The following is a 26,211-nucleotide window of genomic DNA, read 5'->3' as shown; positions in this document are numbered from 1 at the left end:
TTAAGCTGCAAGTTTGTTGAGAAGGAGTAATGTGGATGTTTTGCCTGCACAACAGTAGCTCTGGCAGAGTATTCACCTATTTTTAAAAAAAAAACAATGCTTGGTGATTCAGTGCTCCTAAAGCTTGCAAAGACTTGAGTTTGGCTCCATTTGCAACACCCCACTGCTGCTTTTAAAATACTGGAGAAAATTGAAGGTGTTCTGGCTCCATTCAGATATATATACACACACGCACTCCATTTTAGATACTTGAGTTGTTTTAATTAACTCTTCTGGCTTGTAATGGTGTTTTCACTGGCTTAATGCTCCTCTCTGCTGTGTTCTTTCATCCTTGTTTTTGCTCCCTCAGCACTGTCCTGTATGTAACGTGTTACTTGGCCAGTTCTGGACAGGAGATTACCTTGAGGTCGTTCAGTGCCAGAGCACATTGGCATCTGTCACCAGATAGATCATGTACTTGGTGGTGTTAGTGGGGACAATAGGGCAGTGGGATAACTTTTGGGTCGCTCAAGACCAGAGCCGGCACCGATATTATTCCAAATGGCCTGCGTCCCTCCCTTCTGTGCTGTAAAGTTCCCTGAGGCTGGTGTAGATTCCTATCCATTATATTTTATCATCATTTGGCTGAAGAAGTTGATGTGGGAAAGAATTTTTTTTTGTTGAGAAATTCTGCTCACTGTGAATAACAGACAAAGAAATTTTTATAGTGCCTTTTGCAGCTTCAGGATGTCCCCAGTCCATTAATCAACGAATGAAGTCGAATTTTGATGTAAGATTGTTGACCTGAAATGTTAACTCTTTCTCGCTACACGTGCTGCCACACCTGAGTACATCCAGCATTTTCTGTTTTTTAAGTACTTTTGAAGTATAGTTACTGTTGTAATGTAGGAAATGTGGTAGCCAATTTGTGCAAAACAAGTTCCCATAAATGACAATTTGGTGATGACTTTGAAATAGTGTCGTGGGATTTTTTTTCACCCACCAGAGGGGGAAAATAGGGTCTCCATTTAACGCCTCATCTGAAAGATGGCACATCTGATGGTGCAACACTTCCTCAGAACGGTATTGAAGTGTCAGCTTGGATCTTAAGCTGGAAACGGACTTGAACTGACAAGCTTCTGACTTCTCTCTCCACAGATGCTGCCAGACCTGCTGAGTATTTCCAGCATTTATTGTTTTCAATGTAGTATACTGTATTCGCTGCTCACAATGTGGTCTCCTCTACATTGGGGAGACCAAACGCAGACTGGGTGACCGCTTTGCGGAACACCTCCGCTCAGTCCGAAAGCATGACCCCAAGCTTCCGGTTGCTTGCCGTTTCAACACATCCCTCTGCTCTCATGCTCACATCTCTGTCCTTGGATTGCTGCAGTGTTCCAGTGAACATCAACGCAAGCTCGAGGAACGGAATCTCATTTACCGATTTAGGCACACTACAGCCTGCCGGACTGAACATTGAGTTCAGTAATTTCACGACGGGCCCCCCATTTTACTTTTGTTTTTAGTTTTTATATTTTTGTGTTTATTTTATCTTAGTTTGTTCAGTTTGCCTATCCGCTGTTTTTTTTTCATATTTGTGCTTGTGGATGTTCAGTTTTCAGTCCATTAACACCCTATCAGTACTAATGCTTTGTCTTTCAGCACACCATATTGTTTGCCTTTGCTCCATGACTTGGTTTTCTGCCCGTTAACCCCAATCCCACGTGCTCTAATTTTGATTACTAACCTCTTGAAAAGGAGGATAACTTGCCGGAAGTCCCGAAAAAATTAAAAGCCGATAGGGGACAGGGACTTAATACAATTAACGTAAGTAAAACATCAGTAACAAGGAAATTAATGGAACTAAAGAGTGAGAAATCCCCAGGACCTGACGGTTTCCATCCGAGTGTGTTAAAGGAAGTAGGGGAGCACATTGTAGATGCCCTAACTATAGTCTTTCAGAGTTCCCTAGATTCAGGAGTGGTCCCTCTGGATTGGAAAGTTGCACATGTCACTGCACTTTTTAAGAAGGGTGAAAGGGGGAACCAAAGAAATTACAGACCAGTTAGCCTGACATTTGTGGTGGGCAAGTTGCTGGAGTCTATAATCAAGGATAGTGTTACTGAACACCTAGAAAAATTTCAGTTAATCAGGGACAGCCAGCATGGATTCATGACTGGCAGGTCATGCCTGACAAATCTCATTGAATTTTTTGAAGAGGTGACTAAGGTAGTGGACAGGGGAATGTCTATGCATGTTATTTATATGGACTTCCAGAAGGCATTTGATAAAGTCCCACCTAAGAGACTATTAACTAAGGAAGAAGCCCATGGAGTTGAGGGCAAATTATTGACATGGTTAGGAAGTTGGTTGAGTGATGGGCGACAGAGAGTGGGGATAATGGGTAAGTACTCTGATTGGCAGGATGTGACTAGTGGTGTCCTGCAGGGATCTGTGTTGGGGCCTCAATTATTCACATTATTCATTAATGACTTGGATGATGACCTAGTAAGTCATATATCCAAACTTGCTGATGATACAAAGTTAGGCGCATTGTAGACAGTCTAGATGATAGCATAAAATTGCAAGGAGATATTGACAGACTAGGTGAGTGGGCAAAACTCTGGCAGATGGATTTCAATGCAGGCAAGTGTGAGACTATCCATTTTGGACCAAAAAAAGGATAGAGCAGGGTACTTTCTAAATGGGAAGAGGTTGAGTACACTGGATGTCCAAAGAGACTTGGGGGGTTCAGGTGCATAGCTTTTTAAAATGCCATGAGCAAGTGCAGAAAATAATCAAAAAGGCTAATTGAATGCTAGCCTTTATATCCAGAGGACTGGAGTATAAAGACATAGAGGTTATGCTGCAGCTGTACAAAAGCCTGGTTAGACCCCACTTGGAGCACTGTGAGCAGTTCTGGGCACCACACCTTAGGAAGGATATAGTGGCCTTGGAAGGAGTACAATGTAGGTTTACAAGAATGATACCTGGACGACAGGGGTTAAGTTACGAGGAGAGATTACACAAATTAGGCCTGTTTTCGCTAGAATTTAGAAGGTTAAGGGGTGATCTGTCTTCAAGATATTAACAGGAAAAGACAGGCTAGATAAAGATAAACTATTTCCACTGGTTGGAGTTTCAAAAACTAGGGGGCATAGTCTTAAAAAAGTTAGGACCAGACCGTTCAGGAGAGATGTTAGGAAGCACTTCTTCACACAAAGGGTGGTAGAGGTTTGGAAGTCTCTCCCACAAACAGCAGTTGAAGCGAGAATAGTTGTTAATTTTAAATCTGAGATAGATAGATTTTTGTTAAGCAAAGATATTAAGGGATATGGGCCAAGGCAGGTATATGGAGTTAGACCGCGGATCAGCCATGATCTCATTGAATGACGGGACAGGCTGCAGGAGCCACACCAATATGCAGCTTTGTTGGACTACGCCCGCAAATCCCTGATCATGTGTGACCTTCACTTACAATTGCTTAAGGTCCACCTCTTCAGGTCATCCCCCAACAAACGTGAGAGTGAGTGGAGCGGGGTTGGGTGTGCAGTGTGGTGGAGTGACTGCTTCCAGGGTGTGGAATTTCCTTTTGGAAATTTGTGGCACACAAACTTTTCTTTAATTCATTCATGGGATGTGGGCATCACAGGCTATGCCAGCATTTATTGCCCATCCCAAATTGCCCTTGAGAAGGTGGTGGTGAGCTGTCTTCTTGAACCACTGCAGTCCATGTGAGGTAGGTACACCCACAGTGCTGTTAGGACGGGAGTTCCAGGATTTTGACCCAGCGACAGTGAAGGAACGGTGATATAATTCCAAGTCAGGATGGTGTTACTTGGAGGGGAACTTGCAGGTGGTGATGTTCCCATGTATTTGCTGCCCTTGTCCTTCGAGGTGGTAGAGGTTGCGGGTTTGGAAGGTGCTGTCTAAGGAGCCTTGGTGCGTTGCAGTGCATCTTGTAGATGGTACACACTGCTGCCACTGTGCGTCGGTGGTGGAGGGAGTGAATGTTAATAGATGGGGTGCCAATCAAGCAGGCTGCTTTGTCCTGGATGGTGTCAAGCTTCTTGAGTGTTGGAGCTGTGCCCATCCAGGCAAGTGGAGAGTATTTCATCACACTCCTGACTTGTGCCTTGTAAATGGTGGACAGGCATTGGGGAGTCAGGAGATGAGATACTCGCCGCAGGATTCCCAGTCTCTGACCTGCTCTTGTAGCCATGGTATTTATATGGCTACTGCAGTTCAGTTTCTGGTCAATGGTAGCCCGTAGGATGTTGATAGTGGGGGATTCAGCGATGGTAATGCCATTGAATGTCAAGGGGAGATGGTTAGATTCTCTCGTTGGAGATGTTCGTTGCCTGGCACTAGTGTGGCGCAAATGTTACTTGCCACTTATCAGCCCAAGCCTGGATATTGTCCAGGTCTTGCTGCATTTCTACATGGACTGCTTCAGTATTTGTGGAGTCACGAATGGTGCTGAACATTGTGCAATCATTAGCGAACATCCCCACTTCTGACGTTCTGATGAAGCAGCTGAAGATGGTTGGGCCTCAGACACTACCCTGAGGAACTCCTGCAGTGGTGTCCTGGAGCTCAGACGATTGACTTCCAACAACCACAACCATCTTCCTTTGTGATAGGTATGACTCTAACCAGCAGAGAGATTTCCCCCGATTCCCTTGACTCCAGTTTTGCCAGGGCTCCTTGATGTCATACTCGGTCAAATGCTACATTGATGTCAAGGGCAGTCACTCTCACCTCACCTCTTGAGTTCAGCTCTTTTGTCCATGTTTGAACCAAGGCTGTAATGAGATCAGGTGCTGAGTGGCCCTGGCGGAACCCAAACTGGGTGTCATTGAGCAAGTTATTGCTAAGCAAGTGCTGCTTGATGGCAGTGTTGACCCCTTCCATCACTTTACTGATGATTGAGAGTAGACTGATGGGGCAGTAATTGGCCGGGTTGGACTTGTCCTGCTTTTTGTGTCCAGGACATACCTGTAGCTATACTGGAACAGCTTGGCTAGGGGTGTGGCAAGAACTGGAGCACAGGTTTTCAGTACAATTGCTGGAATATTGTCAGGACCCATGGCCTTTGCAGTATCCAGTGCCTTCAGTCGTTTTTTGATAGCACACGGAGTGAATTGAATTGGCTGAAGACTGGCATCTGTAATGCTGGGGACTTCAGGAAGAGGCCGAGATTTTTTTTTTATAATTAGAACATTACAGCGCAGTACAGGCCCTTCGGCCCTCGATGTTGCGCCGACCTGTGAAACCATCTGACCTACACTATTCCATTTTCATCCATATGTCTATCCAATGACCACTTAAATGCCCTGAAAGTTGGAGAGTCTACTACTGTTGCAGGCAGGGCGTTCCACGCCCCTTCTACTCTCTGAGTAAAGAAACTACCTCTGACATCTGTCCTATATCTATCACCCCTCAACTTAAAGCTATGTCCCCTCGTGTTTGCCATCCTCATCCGAGGAAAAAGACTCTCACTATCCACCCTATCTAACCCTCTGATTATCTTGTATGTCTCTATTAAGTCACCTCTCCTCCTCCTTCTCTCTAACGAAAACAACCCCAAGTCCCTCAGCCTTTCCTCGTAAGACCTTCCTTCCATACCAGGCAACATCCTAGTAAATCTCCTCTGCACCCTTTCCAAAGCTTCCACATCCTTCCTATAATGCGGTGACCAGAACTGCACGCAATACTCCAGGTGCGGTCTCACTAGAGTTTTGTACATCTGCAGCATGACCTCGTGGCTCCGAAACTCGATCCCCCTACTAATAAAAGCTAACACACCATATGCCGCCTTAACAGCCCTATTAACCTGGATAGCAACTTTCAGGGATTTATGCACCTGGACACCAAGATCTCTCTGTTCATCTACACTACCAAGAATCTTCCCATTAGCCCAGTACTCTGCATTCCTGTTACTCCTTCCAAAGTGAATCACCTCGCACTTTTCCGCATTAAACTCCATTTGCCATCTCTCAGCCCAGCTCTGCAGCCTATCTATGTCCCTCTGTACCCTACAACATCCTTCGGCACTATCCACAACTCCACCGACCTTCGTGTCATCCGCAAATTTACTAACCCACCCTTCTACACCCTCTTCCAGGTCATCTATAAAAATGACAAACAGCAGTGGCCCCAAAACAGATCCTTGCTAAACTCCAGGATGAACATTTGCCATCAACCACCACCCTCTGTCTTTCAGCTAGCCAATTTCTGATCCAAAGCTCTAAATCACCTTCAACCCCATACTTCCGTATTTTCTGCAATAGCCTACCGTGGGGAACCTTATCAAACGCCTTACTGAAATCCATATACACCACATCCACTGCTTTACCCTCATCCACCTGTTTGGTCACCTTTTCGAAAAACTCAATAAGGTTTGTGAGGCACGACTTACCCTTCACAAAACCGTGCTGACTATCGCTAATGAACTTATTCTTTTCAAGATGATTATAAATCCTGTCTCTTATAACCTTTTCCAACATTTTACCCACAACCGAAGTAAGGCTCACAGGTCTATAATTACCAGGGCTGTCTCTACTCCCCTTCTTGAACAAGGGGACAACATTTGCTATCCTCCAGTCTTCCGGCACTATTCCTGTCGACAATGACGACATAAAGATCAAGGACAAAGGCTCAGCAATCTCCTCCCTGGCTTCCCAGAGAATCCTAGGATAAATCCCAACTGGCCCAGGAGCCTTATCTATTTTCACACTTTCCAAAATTGCTAACACCTCCTCCTTGTGAACCTCAATCCCATCTAGCCTAGTAGCCTGAATCTCAGTATTCTCCTCGACAACATTTTCTTTCTCTACTGTAAATACTGACGAAAAATATTCATTTAACACTTCCCCTATCTCCTCTGATTCCACACACAACTTCCCACTACTATCCTTGATTGGCCCTAATCTAACTCTAGTCATTCTTTTATTCCTGATATACCTATAGAAAGCCTTAGGGTTTTCCCTGATCCTATCCGCCAATGACTTCTCGTGTCCTCTCCTTGCTCTTCTTAGCTCTCCCTTTAGATCCTTCCTGGCTAGCTTGTAACTCTCAAGCGCCCTAACTGAGCCTTCACGTCTCATCCTAACATAAGCCTTCTTCTTCCTCTTGACAAGAGCTTCAACCTCTTCAGTAAACCATGGCTTCCTCGCTCGACAACTTCCTCCCTGCCTGACAGGTACATACTTATTAAGGACACGCAGTAGCTGCTCCTTGAATAAGCTCCACATTTCGATTGTTCCCATCCCCTGCAGTTTCCTTCCCCATCGTATGCATCCTAAATCTTGCCTAATCGCATCATAATTTCCTTTCCCCCAGCTATAATTGTTGCCCTGCGGTATATACCTGTCCCTGCCCATCGCTAAGGTAAACCTAACCGAATTGTGATCGCTATCACCAAAGTGCTCACCTACATCTAAATCTAACACCTGGCCGGGTTCATTACCCAGTACCAAATCCAATGTGGCATCGCCCCTGGTTGGCCTGTCTACATACTGTGTCAGAAAACCCTCCTCCACACATTGGACAAAAACTGACTCATCTAAAGTACTCGAACTATAGTATTTCTGGTCAATATTTGGAAAGTTAAAGTCCCCCATAACAACTACCCTGTTACTCTCGCCCCTGTCGAGAATCATCTTCGCTATCCTTTCCTCTACATCTCTGGAACTATTCGGAGGTCTATAGAAGACTCCCAACAGGGTGATGGATCATCAACTCGGCACTTCTGGCTGAAGATTGTTGCAAATGCTTCTGCCTTATCTTTCGCACAGATGTGCTGGACTCCTCCATCGTTGAGGATGGGGATATTTGTGGAGCCACCTCCTCCAGTTAGTTGCTAAATTGTCCACCACCGTTCACGGCTGGATGTGGCAGGATTGTAGAGCTTAGATCTGATCCGTTGGTTATGGGATCACTTAGCTCTGTCTATTGCATGCTGCTTATGCACTTTGGCATGCTATTAGTCCTGGGTTGTAGCTACACCAGGTTGACACCTCATTTTGAGGTATGCCTTTTGCTGCTCCTGGCATGCCCTCCTGCACTCTTCATTGAACCAGGGTTGGTCTCCTGGCTTGATGGTAATGGTAGAGTGGGGGATATGCCTGGCCATGTGGTTACAGATTGTGGTTGAGTACAATTCTGCTGCTGATGGCCCACAGCGCCTCATGGATGCCCAGTTTTGCATTGCTGGATCTCTTTGAAATCTATCTCATTTAGCACTTGATAGTGCCACACAACACGATGGACAGTACCCTTAGTGTGAAGGTGGGACTTCGTCTCCACAAGGACTGTGCGATGGTCACTCCTACCAATACATTAATGGACAGAAGCAGGCAGATTGGTGAGGACAAGGTCAAGTATGTTTTTTCCTCGTGTTGATTCCCCCAGCACCTGCCGCAGACCCAGTCTAGCAGATATGTCCTTTAGTGCCCGGTCAGTAGTGGTGCTACCGAGCTGGTTTTGGTGATGGATATTGAAGTCCCCCGCCCAGAGTACATTTTGTGCCCTTGCCACCCTCAGTGCTTCCTCCAAGTAGTGTTCAACATGGAGGAGTACTGAGTCATCAGCTGAGGGAGGGTGGTAGCTGGTCATCAGCTGGAGGATACCTTGCCCATGTTTGACCTGATGCCATGAGACTTCATGGGGTCCGGAGTCTATGTTGAGGACTCCCAGGGCAACTCCCTCCCTGCTGTAGACCACTGTGCTGCCACCTCTGGTGGGTCTGTCCTGCCAGTGGGACAGGGCATACCCTGGGGTAGTGATTGTAGTGTCTGGGACATTTTCTGTGAGGTATGATTCTGAGTATGACTATATCAGGCTGTTGCTTGACTAGTCTGTGGGACAGCTCTCCCAACTTTGGCACAAGCCCCCAGATGTTAGTAAGGGGGACTTTGCAGGGTCGACAGGGCTGGGTTTGCTGTTGTCGTTTCCGGTGCCTAGGTCAATGCCGGGTGGTCCGTCTGGTTTCATTCCTTTTTATTGACTTCGTAGCGGTTAGGTACAACTGAGTGGCTTGCTTGGCTATTTCAGAGGGTATGTAAGAGTTAACCACATTGCTGTGGGTCTGGAGTCGCATGTAGGCCAGACCAGGCAGATTTCCTTCCTTAAAGGACATTGGTGAACCAGATGGGTTTTTACAACAATCGACGATGGTTTCATGATCATCATTAGACTCGCTTTTAAACTGGTCATGACTCCAAATAAAATGCTGCCCACGTGGAGCATAGAGTACGCAACCTATAGACTTGAAGCTGCCTTGTGTTGGCTGTAGGACAACAGAGGGCATCCAAATCATGATTGAAACCAGTTTCTACAGTCTTTCCTCTGAAGTCTTTGGACGTATTGCCCCTCCAAGCCGGTTATTCTGGATATCTTAAATAGTGTACTTAGTTCTTTTATTTTGACTCACTAATACTGCTACTGCTGGTTATGTGTCACCATCCTGCCTTCAGTTCTGCTTGATGCAGCGTGTCACGACAGGCTTAGAGCAGAGATGAGCTAGGATTTTATATTTTATTTTAATCTGGTTTCCTAGGGGCATGCAGTATTTTGTGTACCCTATACATTCACAAGTCTGATTGATTTTGATTGCTGTCTTTGTCTGGGGCATGTCCACCTGAATGCACTGAGCCCAGTGTCTGATAAATGTAGCATTCTTTATTGCTTCTGTATTTGTTCCTTTGCGAGCATGTTGCTCCTGTGGTTGTGTACCATAGCAGTCCAGTTTCCCTCTGGATGGCTGATCTTGCCTTTGGTACTAGGAGATCCCCTGTCTTTTGTATTCAAGGGGATTGCTCCCCATGAATTTGAAGACCGTGCTGTCTGGATGTGCCATACTTCTTTGCAACACTTTCATCTTCACCCTATAAAACGCTTAACTTCTGACATTATATTGTCTGACTCATTGGTTAACAATGTCGCAGGAGATCTTGTTTAATAGTTGAAGGAATGAGCACTTTTTATGTGTGCGTGTTTAGATTTAAATTGTCCTAAAGCAGTCTCCCTCTCCTCTGATGTAAACAACATGCTCTCTTGTACAAGTCGTTTTCTCTTTTAAAAGTTGAGCAATTGCAGAGAGTTCTTATTAAAGGGTCTTTTTATATTTTATTACAGTGCAAGGAGGCTAACCAGAGCTGTGTATAACAGGACTGTTTTGTGCTGCTGCTGAGCAATTTGTATGAGGGCAATGCCAGGAATCTGCTTGCATCAGGATTAGATGCAGACTTGACTCTGGCAAACAGAAATGGCACGTTTTGAATTTTAGGATTTCTTTTTTTTTAAAAGAAATTTCACTTCAGACTTTGAATGGAAAATGTGCAAGACTGAACCAAAGTTTCCTGCCTCAGAGCATGGGATTGTGTGAATTGTAGAAGCTCATGGGCGGCACAGTGGCGCAGTGGTTAGCACCGCAGCCTCACAGCTCCAGCGACCCAGGTTCAATTCTGGGTACTGCCTGTGTGGAGTTTGCAAGTTCTCCCTGTGTCAGCGTGGGTTTCCTCCGGATGCTCCGGTTTCCTCCCACAGCCAAAAGACTTGCAGGTTGATAGGTAAATTGGCCATTATAAATTGCCCCTAGTATAGGTAGGTGGTAGGGAAATATATAGGGACAGGTGGGGATGTGGTAGGAATATGGGATTAGTGTAGGATTAGTATAAATGGGTGGTTGATGGTCGGCACAGACTCGGTGGGCCGAAGGGCCTGTTTCAGTGCTGTATCTCTAAAAACTAAAGCAGGAGCTTATTTGGTCCTTTTGTGCCTGTGCTGGCTCTTCGAATGATCTATCCAATCCCTGCAATGGTGGAAATGAATGACACAATTGCACAAAATTAGTCCCTTTATATTTCCCTAATGGTGGCGACAGTATAAGTCCCAATACATGTCAACTACCAGAGGTCCATGCAGTCCGTAGATGATTTTCAATCTGATAGACAAAGACAAAGAACAGTACAGCACAGGAACAGGCCATTCGGCCCTCCAAGCCTGCGTCAATCTTGATATCTGCCTAAGCTAAAACCTTCTGCACTTCTGGGGCTCATATCCCTCTATTCCCTTCCTATTCATGTATTTGTCAAAATGTCTCTTAAACGTCGCTATCGTATCTGCTTCCACCACCTCCCCTGGCAGCAAGTTCCAGGCACTCACCACCCTCTGTGTAAAAAAAAAAAAAAAAAAAAAAACTTGCCTCCCACATCCCCTCTAAACTGTGCCCCCCGCACCTTAAACCTATGTCCCCTAGTAACTGACTCTTCCACCCTGGGAAAAAGCTTCTGACTATCCACTCTGTCCATGCCGCTCATAACTTTGTAAACCTCTATCATGTCGCCCCTCCACCTCCGTCGTTCCAGTGAAAACAATCCGAGTTTATCCAACCTCTCCTCATAGCTAATGCCCTCCAGACCAGGCAACATCCTGGTAAACCTCTTCTGTACCCTCTCCAAAGCCTCCACGTCCTTTTGGTAGTGTGGCGACCAGAATTGCACGCAATATTCTAAGTGTGGCCTAACTAAGGTTCTGTACAGCTGCAACATGACTTGCCAATTTTTATACTCTATGCCCCGACTGATGAAGTCAAGCATGCTGTATGCCTTCTTGACTACCTTATCCACCTGTGTTGCCACTTTCAGTGACCTGTGGACCTGTATGCCCAGATCTCTCTGCCTGTCAATACTCCTAAGGGTTCTGCCATTTACTGTATACTTCCCACCTGCATTAGACCTTCCAAAGTGCATTACCTCACATTTGTCTGGATTAAACTCCATCTGCCATTTCTCCGCCCAAGTCTCGAACCGATCTATATCCTGCTGCATCCTCTGACTATCCTCATCATTATCCGCAACTCCACCAACCTTTGTGTCGTCCGCAAACTTACTAATCAGACCAACTACATTTTCCTCCACATCATTTATATATACTACAAACAGCAAAGGTCCCAGCACTGATCCCTGCGGAACACCACTAGTCACATTCCTCCATTCAGAAAAACATCCATCCACTGATACCCTCTGTCTTCTATGACTGAGCCAGTTCTGCATCCATCTTGCCAGCTCACCTCTGATCCCATGTGACTTCACCTTTTGTGCCAGTCTGCCATGAGGGACCTTGTCAAAGGCTTTATTGAAGTCCATATAGATAATATCCACTGCCCTTCCTTCATCAATCATCTTTGTCACTTCCTCAAAAAACTCAATCAAATTAGTAAGACACGACCTCCCCTTCACAAAACCATGCTGTCTCTCGCTAATAAGTTCGTTTGTTTCCAAATGGGAGTAAATCCTGTCCCGAATAATCCTCTCTAATAGTTTCCCTACCACTGACGTAAGGCTCACTGGTCTATAATGTCCTGGATTATCCTTGCCACCCTTCTTAAATAAAGGAACAACATTGGCTATTCTCCAGTCCTCTGGGATGTCACCTGTAGCCAATGAGGATGCTAAGATTTCTGTCAAGGCCCCAGCAATTTCCTCCCTTGCCTCCCTCAGTATTCTAGGGTAGATCCCATCAGGCCCTGGGGACTTATCTAAATGCTTTGCAAGACACCCAACAGCACCTCCTTTTTGATAATGAGATGACTGAGACTATCTGCACTCCCTTCCCTAGGCTCATCATCCACCAAATCCTTCTCTTTGGTGAATACTGATGCAAAGTACTCATTTAGCACCTCGCCCATTTCCTCTGGCTCCACATATAGATTCCCTCCTCTGTCCTTGAGTGGGCCAACCCTTTCCCTGCTTACCCTCTTGCTCTTTTATATATGTATAAAAAGCCTTGGGATTCTCCTTAATCCTGTTTGCCAATGACTTTTCATGACCCCTTTTAGCCCTCCTAACTCCTTGCTTAAGTTCCTTCCTACTGTCTTTATATTCCTCAAGTGCTTCATCTGTTCCTAGCCTTCCATCCCTTACAAATGCTTCCTTTTTCTTTTTGACTAGGCTCACAATATCCCGCGTTATCCAAGGTTCCCGAAACTTGCCAAACTTATCTTTCTTCCTCACAGGAACATGCTGGTCCTGGATTCTAATCAGCTGACGTTTGAAAGACTCCCACGTCAGATGTTGATTTACCCTGAAACAGCCGCCCCCAATCTAAATTCTTCAGTTCCTTCCTAATATTGTTATAATTAGCCTTCCCCCAATTTAGCACCTTCACCCGAGGACTACTCTTATCCTTATCCACAAGTACCTTAAAACTTATGGAATTATGGTCACTGCTCCCGAAATGCTCCCCCACTGAAACTTCGACCACCTGGCCGGGCTCATTCCCCAATACCAGGTCCAGAATGGCCCCATCCCTAGTTGGACTATCTACATACTGTTTCAAGAAGCCCTCCTGGATGCTCCTCGCAGATTCTGCCCCATCCAAGCCCCTATCTTTAGTTTTGGGGTTTGAAAATCCTTTCACAGTTTCTGCTCAATGCTGCTGCTATTTCTTTACTGTGGGTTTAACTGCTTTGTGTGCTGTCGTGGGAAATTTCGACACCTCAAAAAGATATGACCTGACCCAGTTCTCAAATTCCGAAGGGGTTTCATAAGGTAGGCGCAGAGAAGATGTTTCCACATGTGACCAAGTCCAAAACGAGGAGTCATAAATATAAGATAGTCAGTCAGTAGTAAATCCAGAGAATTCAGAAGAAACTCTGTGGTTAGAATGTGAAATTTGTAGTTAAGGATGGGTATCATGGGTTACATTTAAGGGGAAGCTAGGTAAACATGAGGGAGAAAGGAATAGGATATGTTGATAAGGTAAGATGAAGTTGGGGGGCGGGGGAGGCTTGTGGAGCATAAACGCTTGTACTGTTCCTTGCTGTAAATTCTACTGTGTAAAAAGATACTATGAATTTGTGCTCCTGAATTGGCAGCACCATCTGCAGCAAGTGGTCGAGGTTGAAGAGTCCCAGTGTGAACTGGAGGGAAGTAGGGAGGACCGTGTCAGCAAGAAAGAACGGGATCCAGAATGGGTCCCAGCTTGAACGGAGAGGAAGGAGAAAAAGTTCCATATGGATGGTGGATTGGGATGTGGTGGTGAGTGAGAGCCAGTGTGATTGGAGGTGCATTGACAGGATCAGAGGGAGGGATTGGGGTGAGGAGGGAAAAAAAACACTTTTGGATAAATAAAAGCAAAATACTGCAGATGCTGGAAATCTGAAATAAAAAGAAAAAGTGCTGGAAGATAGTCAGCGGGTCTGGCAGCATCTGTGGAGACAGAAGCAAAGTTAATGTTTCAGGTGATCTGAAACGTTAACTCTGCTTCTCTCTCCACAGATGCTGCCAGACCCGCTGAGTATCTTTCAGCACTTTTGGTTTTTATTTTAAATGCTTTCGGAAATTGGGGAAGAAGTGAGAGGGATCACTACTGGTATATATCTACAATAGGCTGCAAATATCTCAAGAAATGAGAGGAATCCCTGCAGTTTTTACTTTAATCTTCTGCGATAGTAGTGATGGAAGGTTGAGTATAACTGCAGCTTCAATGGTGAAATGCCTCGGGGTCCCAGCTGTACTTTCAACTGCAGCTACCTCACCTAGAGCTACTGAATGTTTGAGTTGTCGCTGCGTTTGCATTCCAGTTTGGCACGGATGCAAATCCGAAGTCTTGGACTGGCACTGAACTCTCATGGGGAATAAAAACCGAAGAAACTTGTGGCGGAATACAGTGACATCCCAGTCTGTGGCATCTATGGGTTTTAGGTGTAATCTCTTGCATTCGCACTATTGTTGCAGCAACTTTTGATTCATGTCAAAAAGTAATGGATGTGGCATATAACTAACCAAAGCTCACTTTCCACCCTTTTTGTCTTGACACTTCTGATGAGGTTTTGGGTGTCGGCAAGCGCCAAAGAATTGAGATTCAGCACAATTTACTTGGGCAATTGGGTGGGGAGGAGATTTTAGGCCCTGTTTTAAATGGAAGTTTTAAATGGTCAGCAAGTCCTCACAGGAGTGATCTGGTAAGTGTTCAGCAATGGAGCTGAGCCAAGTCTGGTGTTCTTTATCTCCTGAGGTGGTGGTTTCTTTTTATTCGTTCATGGGATGCGAGCATCGCTGGCTGGGCCAGCCTTACTTCGGTTGTGGGTAAAATGTTGGAAAAGGTTATAAGAGACAGGATTTATAATCATCTTGAAAAGAATAAGTTCATTAGCGATAGTCAGCACGGTTTTGTGACGGGTAGGTCGTGCCTCACAAACCTTATTGAGTTTTTCGAGAAGGTGACCAAACAGGTGGATGAGGGTAAAGCAGTGGATGTGGTGTATATGGATTTCAGTAAGGCGTTTGATAAGGTTCCCCACGGTAGGCTATTGCAGAAAATACGGAAGTATGGGGTTGAAGGTGATTTAGAGCTTTGGATCAGAAATTGGCTAGCTGAAAGAAGACAGAGGGTGGTGGTTGATGGTAAATGTTCATCCTGGAGTTTAGTTACTAGTGGTGTACCGCAAGGATCTGTTTTGGGGCCATTGCTGTTTGTCATTTTTATAAATGACCTGGAAGAGGGTGTAGAAGGGTGGGTTAGTAAATTTGCAGATGACACTAAGGTCGGTGGAGTTGTGGATAGTGCCGAAGGATGTTGTAGGGTACAGAGGGACATAGATAGGCTGCAGAGCTGGGCTGAGAGATGGCAAATGGAGTTTAATGCGGAAAAGTGTGAGGTGAATCACTTTGGAAGGAGTAACAGGAATGCAGAGTACTGGGCTAATGGGAGGATTCTTGGTAGTGTAGATGAACAGAGAGATCTTGGTGTCCAGGTGCATAAATCCCTGAAGGTTGCTACCCAGGTTAATAGGGCTGTTAAGAAGGCATATGGTGTGTTAGCTTTTATTAGTAGGGGGATCGGGTTTCGGAGCCACGAGGTCATGCTGCAGCTGTACAAAACTCTGGTGAGACCGCACCTGGAGTATTGCGTGCAGTTCTGGACACCGCATTATAGGAAGGATGTGGAAGCTATGGAAAGGGTGCAGAGGAGATTTACTAGGATGTTGCCTGGTATGGAGGGAAGGTCTTACGAGGAAAGGCTGAGGGACTTGAGGTTGTTTTCGTTAGAGAGAAGGAGGAGGAGAGGTGACTTAATAGAGACATATAAGATAATCAGAGGGTTAGATAGGGTGGATAGTGAGCGTCTTTTTCCTCGGATGGTGATGGCAAACACGAGGGGACATAGCTTCAAGTTGAGGGGTGATAGATATAGGACAGATGTGAGAGGTAGTTTCTTTACTCAGAGTAGTAAGGGCGTGGAACGCACTGCCTGCAGCAGTAGTAGATTCGCCAACTTTAAGGGCATTTAAGTGGTCATTGGATAGACATATGGATGGAAATGGAATAGTGTAGGTCAGATGGTTTCACAGGTCGGCGCAACATCGAGGGCCGAAGGGCCTGTACTGCGCTGTAATGTTCTAATTCTAATTTATTGCCTATCCCTCATTGCCCTTGAGAGGTGGTGATGAGCTGCCTTCTTGAACTGCTGCAGTCCATGGGGTGCAGGTACATCCACATCTGTCCAAGATGATATAGATGGGCTGGTAAGATGGGTGGAGCAGCGGCAAATGGAATTTAATCCTGATAAGTGTGAGGTGATGCATTTTGGGAGGACTAACAAGGCAAGGGAATATACAGTGGATGGTAGGACCCTAGGAAATACAGAGGGACCTTGGCGTACTTATCCGTAGATCACTGAAGGCAGTTGCACAGGTAGATAAGGTGGTTAGGAAGCCATATGAGATACTTGCCTTTGTTAGCCGAAGCATAAAATATAAGAGTAGGGTGGTTATGATGGAGCTGTATAAAATGCTAGTTGGACCACAATTGGAGTACTGTGTATAGTTCTGGGCAGCACACTATAGGAAGAATGTGATTGCACTGGAGAGGGTGCAGAGGAGATACACCAAGATGTTGCCTGGGTTGGAGCACTTCAGCTATGAAGAGAGACTGGATAGGCTAGGGTTGTTTTCCTTAGAGCAGAGAAGGCTGCGGGGCGAATCTGATTGAGGTATACAAAATTATGAGGGGCATTGATAGGATAGATAGGAAGAAATTTTTTTCCCTTAGCGGAGATGTCAATAGCCAGGGGGCATAGATTTAAGGTAAGGGGCAAGAGATTTTGAAGGGCTTTGAGGAAATTTTTTTTTCACCCAGAGGGTGGTTGGAATCTGGAACACACTACACTGCCTGAAGGGGTGGTAGAGGCAGGAACCCTCGCAACATTTAAGTAGTAATTAGATGAGCACTTGAAACACCATAGCGTACAAAGCTACGGGCCAAGTGGCTTGCTAGGCCACCTCAGAGGGGCTGTGGGTCTGGCCAGATAATGCAGGCCAGATAAAGATGGCAGATTTCCTTCCCTAAAGTGAACCAGATGGGTTTCATGATCACCATTTAGACTAGCTTTTAATTCCAGATTTATTATTCAAATTTCACAATCTGCTGTGGTGGGATTCGAACCAGTGTCCCAGAGCATTAGACTAGTAATCCAGAGGCCTAGGCTAATGGCAATACCACTACGCCACTGCCTCCCCAGTTTCTAGAGATCTTTTTGGAGATGAATTTTATTTTCTGGCCTGCAATAGTGTGCCTTTTTAAACTTGCTTCACCACAGCAAGTTAGTTCTTCTTGTGCCAACATGAAAGGGCACTGCAAATTAATGTAAATTTGAGAACCTTGGCATATAGTTTGCTTGTTTAACCGGTGCTATCCAGAATTGACAAGGGGTAAACCCTTATAGCATCAGCTTGATCCATTGTGAGAGTACAACCTGACTGCTCTCTCCCTCCTTTATTCAAAACAAGAAAAAGTCACTTGCGTCCTAGTTATTGCACATTTTTAAGCAGCTTTCTCAACATCTTGAGATAAAGGTTCGACCCAAACTCTCCATGTTTCACCCATTCACTGGCATCTGTCTCATTGCTGAGCTCCATGCTATCCCAGTAAACTTCTCCAGGCTTCCTGGCCAGCAACTCTTCCATCCAAACGTTCTTGTTTTCAAATTCCTCCATGCTCTTGTCTCCCTCCCATTTCTCTGTAACCTCAATAATAACTCTATGTACCCTCAATTCTGACCTCTTGTATATCCTGTTTTCTTTTTTCATCACTTCACCATTGACGTACCTTCAGCTGCCCAGGTCCTAAGATCTGCAATTCCCTCCCTAAGCTTCTCGACCTCCCCCTCATTCTTTTAAAATCTCCTTTGAGCCTACCTCTTTGACTAGGCTTTTGGGTCACCTGTCCTAATATCTCCTTATTTGGCTATGCCAAATATTGTTTTAAAACTCTCTCGTGAAGCACCTTGGGATGTTTTGCTACTTGAAACATGTTCTCTAAATGCCAGCTCTTTTTGGTGCACAATGTCTGCTTTTCTTCAGTAACAATGTATTCACTGTATGCCACCTCCCAACATGAACCCACATGCCTTGTTGGTTTGGAGAGGGGGATAGTGGTGAATTACTGCTTTCCTCCTCTCTTCTGCTTATTCACTCCAATAGAAGTCTGGGAGGGAGGGGAGGCAGCAAATGTTGGTTGTATAATGAGGGGGAAGGGGATTGCATGTGACTGCACGGTTTTGGCCAAATACTCCCTTTTTGGAGGCCCTTGGATAACATTGAGGGGAAAATAAGTTTTCAAAACTCAAACATCTTGTTTGACATCTTGAGCAAGAAGCCTGAGTGTGTGCCTCCTGTCTTTTTCTTACAGTACCTGACGTTGAAGAACTTTGACGAGGAGGTGCGAGCCCACCGAGACTTGGATAGATTTCTTGCCAAGGCTGGAATCTTATTGGATGTGTCGGCCCTGTCGCTTGATGATGTTCTGCGAGAGATGTTCAAGCACGTTGTGGAGGAGCCAGAGAATGTAGAGCCCAATTGTGACTATGACACAGTCGTGACCAGTTTATTCACTGATTCGGGCACTTCGCAAGAAGGCAATGGTAATGTCTTATCATATTGGCCCATGAATTAGCTCTGAAGGCGAACTTTTCTTGATTAGATGCCACTAACATTGGCTTCTTGATTTGACTTAGATTTTTGTTCCTGGATCTAGCGTCTCTACAGACTCTCCATCTAATCTTTTGCTCTGCTGAGTGGTTGCTTAAAGGTTCCTGTTCCTTTCCTCCATATCCACCTATCCACTTCTAATCTAGAGGATGAAAAAAAACCTCAAATCTCATTTCTATAATTCCTGTTTCCTTGCCTCTGCTCCACACATCACAATTCCTCTGCTGCTGTTAACTTTCCCTTTCATCTTTCCTTGACGCAGTTGAGCAGTCTCCAACTCCTGTTCCTCTGGTACAACCTCCATTTTCTTGCCTTCAAATTGGAAGGATGCGAACTCGCATGTTATGTAGTGTGAAATAGCTTGCATTTATTTTGTGTCTTTTATATAGTAAAATGCCCTAAGAGGCTTTCCTCAGGTAACATCACTCTTCCCTTCAAAACTCCCTCCACTTCAAAAAAAAAAAAAAAAATTCACCCCCAACCATCTGTCATTTCCAATTACTCTCCTTCTCCAAACTCCCTTTCCTTTCTGAATTCTTTGTGCATGTGGCTACCTTGCAATCTCTAGTCTGGCTTCTCAACATCAAAACAGTTGCATATGAATGTATGAATTAGGAGCAGGAGTAGGCCACTCGGTCCCTCGAGTCTGCTCCGCCATTCAACAGGATCATAGCTGATCTGATTGTAACCTCAACTCCACATTCCCGCCTACCCCCGATAACCTTTCACCCCCTTGCTCATTAAGAATCTATCTACCTCTGCCTTAAAAATATTCAAAGACTCTGCTTCCACCGGCTTTTGAAGAAGAGATTTCCAAAGGCTCGAGACCTTCTGAGAAAAAAGTTCTCTTCATCTCTGCCTTAAATGGCTGACCCCTTTATTTTTAAACAGTGACCCCTAGTTCTAGATTCTCCCACAAGGGGAAATATCCTTTCCACATCCACCATGTCAGATCTTGTATGTTTCAATCAAGTCACTTCTTACTCTCCTGAACTTCAGTGGATACAAGCCTAGCCTGTCCAACCTTTCCTCATAAGGCAACCTGCCCATTTTAGGTATTAGTCTCGTAAACCACCTTCTCTGAACTGCTTCCTCTGCATTTATGTCCTTCTTTAAATAAGGAGACCAATACTATACACAACACGACTGATATGGTCTCTCCAATGCCCCGTATCACTGAAGCATAACCTCCCTACTTCTGTATTCAATTCCCCTCTTAATAAACGATAGTATTCTATTAGCTTTCCTAATTACTTGCTGTACCTGCATACTAACTGTTTGCAATTCATGCACCAGGATACCCAGATCCCTTTACATCTCAGAGCTTTGCAATCTCTTACCATTTAGATAATATGCTTTTTTATTCTTCCTGCCAAAGTGGACAATTCCACATTTTCCCACATTATAATCCATTTTCCAGATCTTTGTCCACTCACTTAACCTATCTATATTCCTTTTGTAGCCGCTTTATGTCCTCTTCACAGCTTACTTTCCTACCTATCTTTGTGTCATCAGCAAATTTAGCAACCATACCTTTGGTCCCTTCATCCAAGTCATTTATATAAATTGTAAATAGTTGAGGCCCCAGCACTGATCCCTGTGGCACACCACTCGTTACATCTTGCCAACCAGAAAATGACCCATTTATGCCTACTGTTTCCTGTTAGCTAGCCAATCTTCTATGCATGCCAATATGTTACCCCCTACACCATGAGCTTTTATTTTCCACTATAACCTTTGATGTGGCACCTTATCAAATGCTTTCTGGGAATCGAAGTACAATATATCCAACGGTTCCTCTCTCTTCCACAGCACATGTTACTACATGTTTCAAAGAACTCTAATAAATTGGTTAGACATGATTTTCCTTTCACAAAACCATGTTGACTCTACCTGATCACCTTGAATTTTTCTAAGTGCCCTACTATAACATCTTTAATAATAGCTTCTAACATTTTCCCTAAGACAGATGTTAAGTGCATTGGCCTGTAGTTTCCTGCTTTCTGTTTCCCTCCCTTTTTGAATAAAGGAGTTAGATTCGCTATTTTCCAATCTGATGGAACATTGCCTGAATCTAGGGAATTTTAGAAAATTAAAACCAATGCATCAACTATCTCTCTAGCCACTTCTTTTAACATCCTAGGATAATTTTGCGCAATTCCACTTCCCTAGTGATAGTAATTTTCTTGAGGTCCTCCCTCCCTTCCATTTCCTGCTTTACAGCTATTTCTGGGATGTTACTTGTATCCTCCATAGTGAAGACCAATGCACAATATCTATTCAATTCAGTTGCCATCTCTTTATTTTCCCTTATTAATTCCCCAGACTCTCTTTCTATAGGATCAACACTCACTTTAACTTTTTTTAAATATCTATAGAAACTCTTCCTATCTTTGTTTTTATAATTCTAGCTAAGTAGCTTTTTCTTGTACTCTAATTTTTCCCTCCTTATCAATCTTTAGTCATTCTTTGCTGTTCTTTATATTCTGCCCAATCATCTGATCTGCCACCCATCTTTGCGCAATTATATGCTTTTTCTTTAAGCTTGATACTATCTTTATCTTTTTTTAGTTAACCACGGATAGCGGATCCACCCCTTTGGAATTTTTCTTTCTCTTTGGAATGTATCTGTTCTGAAATATCCCCTTAAATTTCTGCCACTGCATCTCTATTGACATATCCCTTAACATGATTTGCCAGTTCACTTTAGCTAGTTCTGCTTTCATGTCCTCATCATTGCCCTCAAGTTTAAAATACTAGTCTTGGACCCACTCTTCTCTCCCTCAGACTGAATGTAAAATTCAATCATATTATGATCGCTGCTACCTAGGGGTGCTTTCCCTATGCGATCATTAGTTAATCTTATTTCGTTGCACAATACCAGGTCTCGTCTTGCCTGATCTCTGGCTTCAGAACGTGTCGTTCTAAGAAACTATCCCGAAAACATTCTCTGAACTCCTCCTCATCTAGGCTTTTCCCATCTGATTTTTCGAATCTATATGTAGATTAAAATCCCCCATGATTATCGCTGTACCTTTCTGACAAGCTCCCATTATTTCTTCCTTTTTATGTTCTGTCCTACCATGTGGTTAGTGTTGGTGAGGCTATACACCCCTCCCACGAGTGACTTCTTAACTTTATAATTTCTTATCCCTACCCAAAATACTTAACCATCCTGGTTTCCTGAACTTAGGTCATCCCTCTCTAATATAATACCATCATTAATTAACACATTTTCCTAGCTCCCTGTCCTTCCTAAATTTTATGTTCAAGGCCCAATCTATGTCATCCTGCAGCCATGTCTCTGTAATGGCTATTAGATCATACTTCGTTATTTCGATTTGCGCTCTCAGTTCACCTGCTTTGTTTCGAATGCTGCATTCATTCAGGTACAGAGCCTTTAGTTTTGTCATTATTTTTGTAACATTTCGCCTTGACTGCTGATGTACTTAGATTTGTACTCTCTATCCATTCCTGTCACAGTCTATTTATCATTTCCCATATTATTACCTTTCTCTCTTGTCTTGTCTCTACTCTTTGATTTACCACATCTTCCCAAATTTGATCCCTTGCCCCCCACTATTTAGTTTAAAGCCCTCTCTACTTCCCTAGTCATGTAGCTCTCTAGAACACCAGTACTGGTACCCAGTACAGTTTAGGTGTAGACCGTCCTAATGGTACACCAACCACCACCACCCCACCCGCCCCCACTTACCACAGTACTGGTGCCAGTGTCTCACAAACTGTAACCCACGTCTACCACAGCAGTCTTTGACCCACGCATTCATTTCTCTAGTCTTATTTACTCTATGCCAATTTGTACGTGGCTCTGGTAATAATCCAGACATCATTACCTTTTTGAGGTTCTGCTTAATTTGGTCCTAGCTAATGTTCCCCTCTCAGATTGTGGCCATGGTGTTGCACTGCTCTTCCCAGTCAAGCACTAGTAAGGTAAATGAAGACATGTTTAACCTTCTCCAATACATTTCCTGAATTACCCAGTACCATGCAATTGCTGTTGCAGGATGGCATTCTGAATGTAGCTGGAGCATCCCAAGCTATGGCTTGGCTTCCCTTGTGTCCACAAAGGATGCATTATTGGCCCCCTCCTCCTTTTCCTCACTTGCTGCCTCTCAGTGACATAACCGGCAGATAAAGGATTAGCTTCCACATGCATGCCAATGACTCCCAACTCTACCTCTCCATCCCCTCTTTGTCAACTCCACAATTACCAGACTATCTGACTGACACATGGTCTTGGATGTGTCTCAACTTCCTGCAACTGGGATATTGTTTTGGATCCTGCCGCAAAATCAGAACATTCCTTTTTAAGGATTGCTATGTTATTTCACACCAGACTGAATATTGGAACAATTCCAAGAATGCTGAATTTAAAAAATAAAAGTGCATTTCTGTAGTTCTAAAAATCCCTCCCTAAAACTTTCCACCTGTCTCTAAGACTATCCTTAAAGCCTAACTTTGACCAAGTTTTTTGGTTCACCTGTCCTAATATCTTCCCATGCAGTTTGGATTTGTTTGGTAATGCTCCTTTGAAGCACATTGGGATGGTTTGCTATATATGCACATAGATGTAATTTGTTCCGAGGTAAAATGAGAGAAACCGCAATTCCTTAAAATGATTCTTGCATCAGTTAAATATTCTGCATTTTATGGGCCCAGTCCCCACTAGGAGGTGAACTGAGATTAAATTAATTGCATAGGTTTCTGGGCGGACCAAGTATAACCTCACCTCCTCCAAATTGGAAAGTTGTAGGTTCAAGTCCCACTTTAGGCTGACACTTCCAGTGCAATACCGAGGGAGTGCTGCACTGTTGGACGTGCCAACTTTTCAGATGTTAAACCGAGGTCCCATCTTCCCTTTCGGGTGAAGATAAAAGATCCCATGGCCCTATTTGAAGAGGAAAGAAGTAGAGACTTGCAATACAATAGTGCCTTTCGCGACCTCCGGACACCTGCAAGTGCTTTACCGCCAATGAAGTAATTTTGAAGTGGAGTCACTGGCTGCAGTGTTTCCTACATTACAACAATTTGGGGAGTTCCCCTGCTGTCCTGGCCAATATTTATTCCTCAATCAAATCTCTAAAATAAAATTGCAGATTATCTGGTCACTATCTCATTGCTGTTTGTGGGAGCTTGATGTGTGCAATTTGGCTGCAGCAGTTCCTACATTACAACAGTGACTACATTTCAAAAGTTATTAATTGGCTGCATTGCAGTTTGGGATGTCTTGAACTTATGAAAGCTGTTATATAAATGCAAATCCTTTTTTTCTGAAAAAAGAAAAGATGGCCTATAGCCTCCCAGATTCAGTCCAAAACCATTTGCTATTTTACAGCATGCCACTGTAGTGTTGCTGAAACTGAAGCTGCCTTTGAGATGTCACACCTAGCATGACCCGGACACTCAAATCCATGGGAGTAGCCTATATTGTGCTGTAAAATTATTTAATCACAACATTGTGTTTCTGTTCCAGTGCACCTTCTGTCAAACACCATTCAAGGGGTCTCTGCAACAAAGACTGGTGTTCAATACCAGCAGTCCTGGCTCTGTCTTGTGTAAGTGGCTCTGAACTCTTTTTTAATGTTTTAACAATTGGGGTGTTGAATGAGCTGACACCGTAACCGTCACTCTGGCTGGATTCGGACCCAGGACAAAAGGCGAACATTTAATCCATCATGCCACAATAAACCTGGATTGGTGCTTTTCATGAGTGGGTCTGGAAGTGTGGCTGTAATGGAATAGTGAAATTTTGAATACTTCATCTGGAGCGAGTTAAGCTCTCGTGTCGTGCTGATCTATTGAATCAGAACAGAATCCGAGACTGCTGCTGTTTAGAACAGTCCGGAATCTTAATGTATAATAAAGTTGCTCCCGCTGAGGCTGTTTATATTGACTCTATGGGTCTCCTATAATGTTTTTACTTTATTGTTAAAGGAATACTTCTGGGATATTCTGGCAGGGTTTATGCACACTTTTAATTCATTCCAACACAGTAATTTTTCTTCCAGTCTGTCTACTGTCTGATCACTGCTACATTACATAGTAACTAGTTTTCTGTTGGTCATCTCTACTTCCTAGAATGTACAAACTTCAAAACCTGGATGTGGTGTTGCCTAATTACTCTTTGATTTATCTCTTTCCCTTTTGCTTTAGTCTTGCTGTTCTCTTTAGTTGTTGACCAGAGCCCTTTTAATTTTTTTTAATGCAAGAGTTACTATTTGAGCATGACTTATTTTGATCAACAATTGGTGCAAAAGCTGATTACAAATGGAAATCAGTCTATTTAAAAATGATATGTTAGGGTGGCGCAGTGGTTAGCACTGCAGCCTCACAGCTCCAGCGACCCGGGTTCAATTCTGGGTACTGCCTGTGTGGAGTTTGCAAGTTCTTCCTGTGTCTGCATGGGTTTTCTCCGGGTGCTCCGGTTTCCTCCCACAGCCAAAAGACTTGCAGGTTGATAGGTTAATTGGCCATTATAAATTGCCCCTAGTATAGGTAGGTGGTAGGGAAATATAGGGACAGGTGAGGATGTGGTAGGAATATGGGATTAGTGTAGGATTAGTATAAATGGGTGGTTAATGGTTGGCACAGACTTGGTGGGCCGAAGGGCCTGTTTCAGTGCTGTATCTCTAAATCAAATTAAATTTAATGTGAATGTAGACAAATGCGTATACTCTTTATTTAAAACAATAGAAATGGAAAAGGGATCAGCTTACGGGTTTAAAAAATCTGGGATAAAACATTGGGGTTGGCAGGATTGAGCCCCTATTCTGCTGGTGTTCTCCCACTCACCCAACTAATCTTGGGAGAGGTCACCAGTTGATGAGAGTAGCCTGATGGTATTTACTCTCAACGTGTGTTACGCTTACAACATTGAACACATTGTAAGCAGGAGAGAAGCTAAAGTCAAGCGGTTGCACGTAGTAAGGAACTCGTGTTTGAGCCTGAGCTGAGCATCAAATCCTATATCCTCTATTGTGAAGCTTGTCTTAATCCACTCTGTGCTATTGCCAGCCTCTGCCCCTACCTCCATCCACTGTCACTGGAGCTCTGATGCATAGCTTTACTCTTCTGCTACCAGTTGTGACTGCTCAAGTACCACTATGCTGTCGTACTGCTTGGGTGATGTTGAGCCACCCAAACCTAGGCTGACCTCTTCGGTGTAGTATCGAGGGAGAGCTGAACTGTCAGAAGTGCAGTCCTTTTCAGATGAG

At 44.1% G+C, this 26,211-nt stretch overlaps 1 protein-coding gene across 8 annotated transcripts in view; it reads left to right on the top strand.

Annotated features, from left to right (window-relative positions):
- The window catches only part of slc4a11 (solute carrier family 4 member 11), a 268,474-nt gene that overhangs the window by 140,279 nt on the left and 101,984 nt on the right, over positions 1-26,211 (top strand). For all 8 annotated transcript variants that reach the window (XM_068028726.1, XM_068028720.1, XM_068028725.1 and 5 more), the window contains 2 exons: positions 18,678-18,909; positions 24,471-24,552. In XM_068028726.1, coding sequence (XP_067884827.1) covers positions 18,678-18,909; positions 24,471-24,552 — 314 coding nt within the window. The remainder of the gene's footprint in view (positions 1-18,677; positions 18,910-24,470; positions 24,553-26,211) is intronic.

The sequence above is a fragment of the Heterodontus francisci genome, chromosome 1, assembly GCF_036365525.1.
Source record: "Heterodontus francisci isolate sHetFra1 chromosome 1, sHetFra1.hap1, whole genome shotgun sequence".
Taxonomy (NCBI): domain Eukaryota; kingdom Metazoa; phylum Chordata; class Chondrichthyes; order Heterodontiformes; family Heterodontidae; genus Heterodontus; species Heterodontus francisci.
Note: the sequence above shows the minus strand (reverse complement) of the source record. Positions and strands in the feature narration are given on the sequence as shown.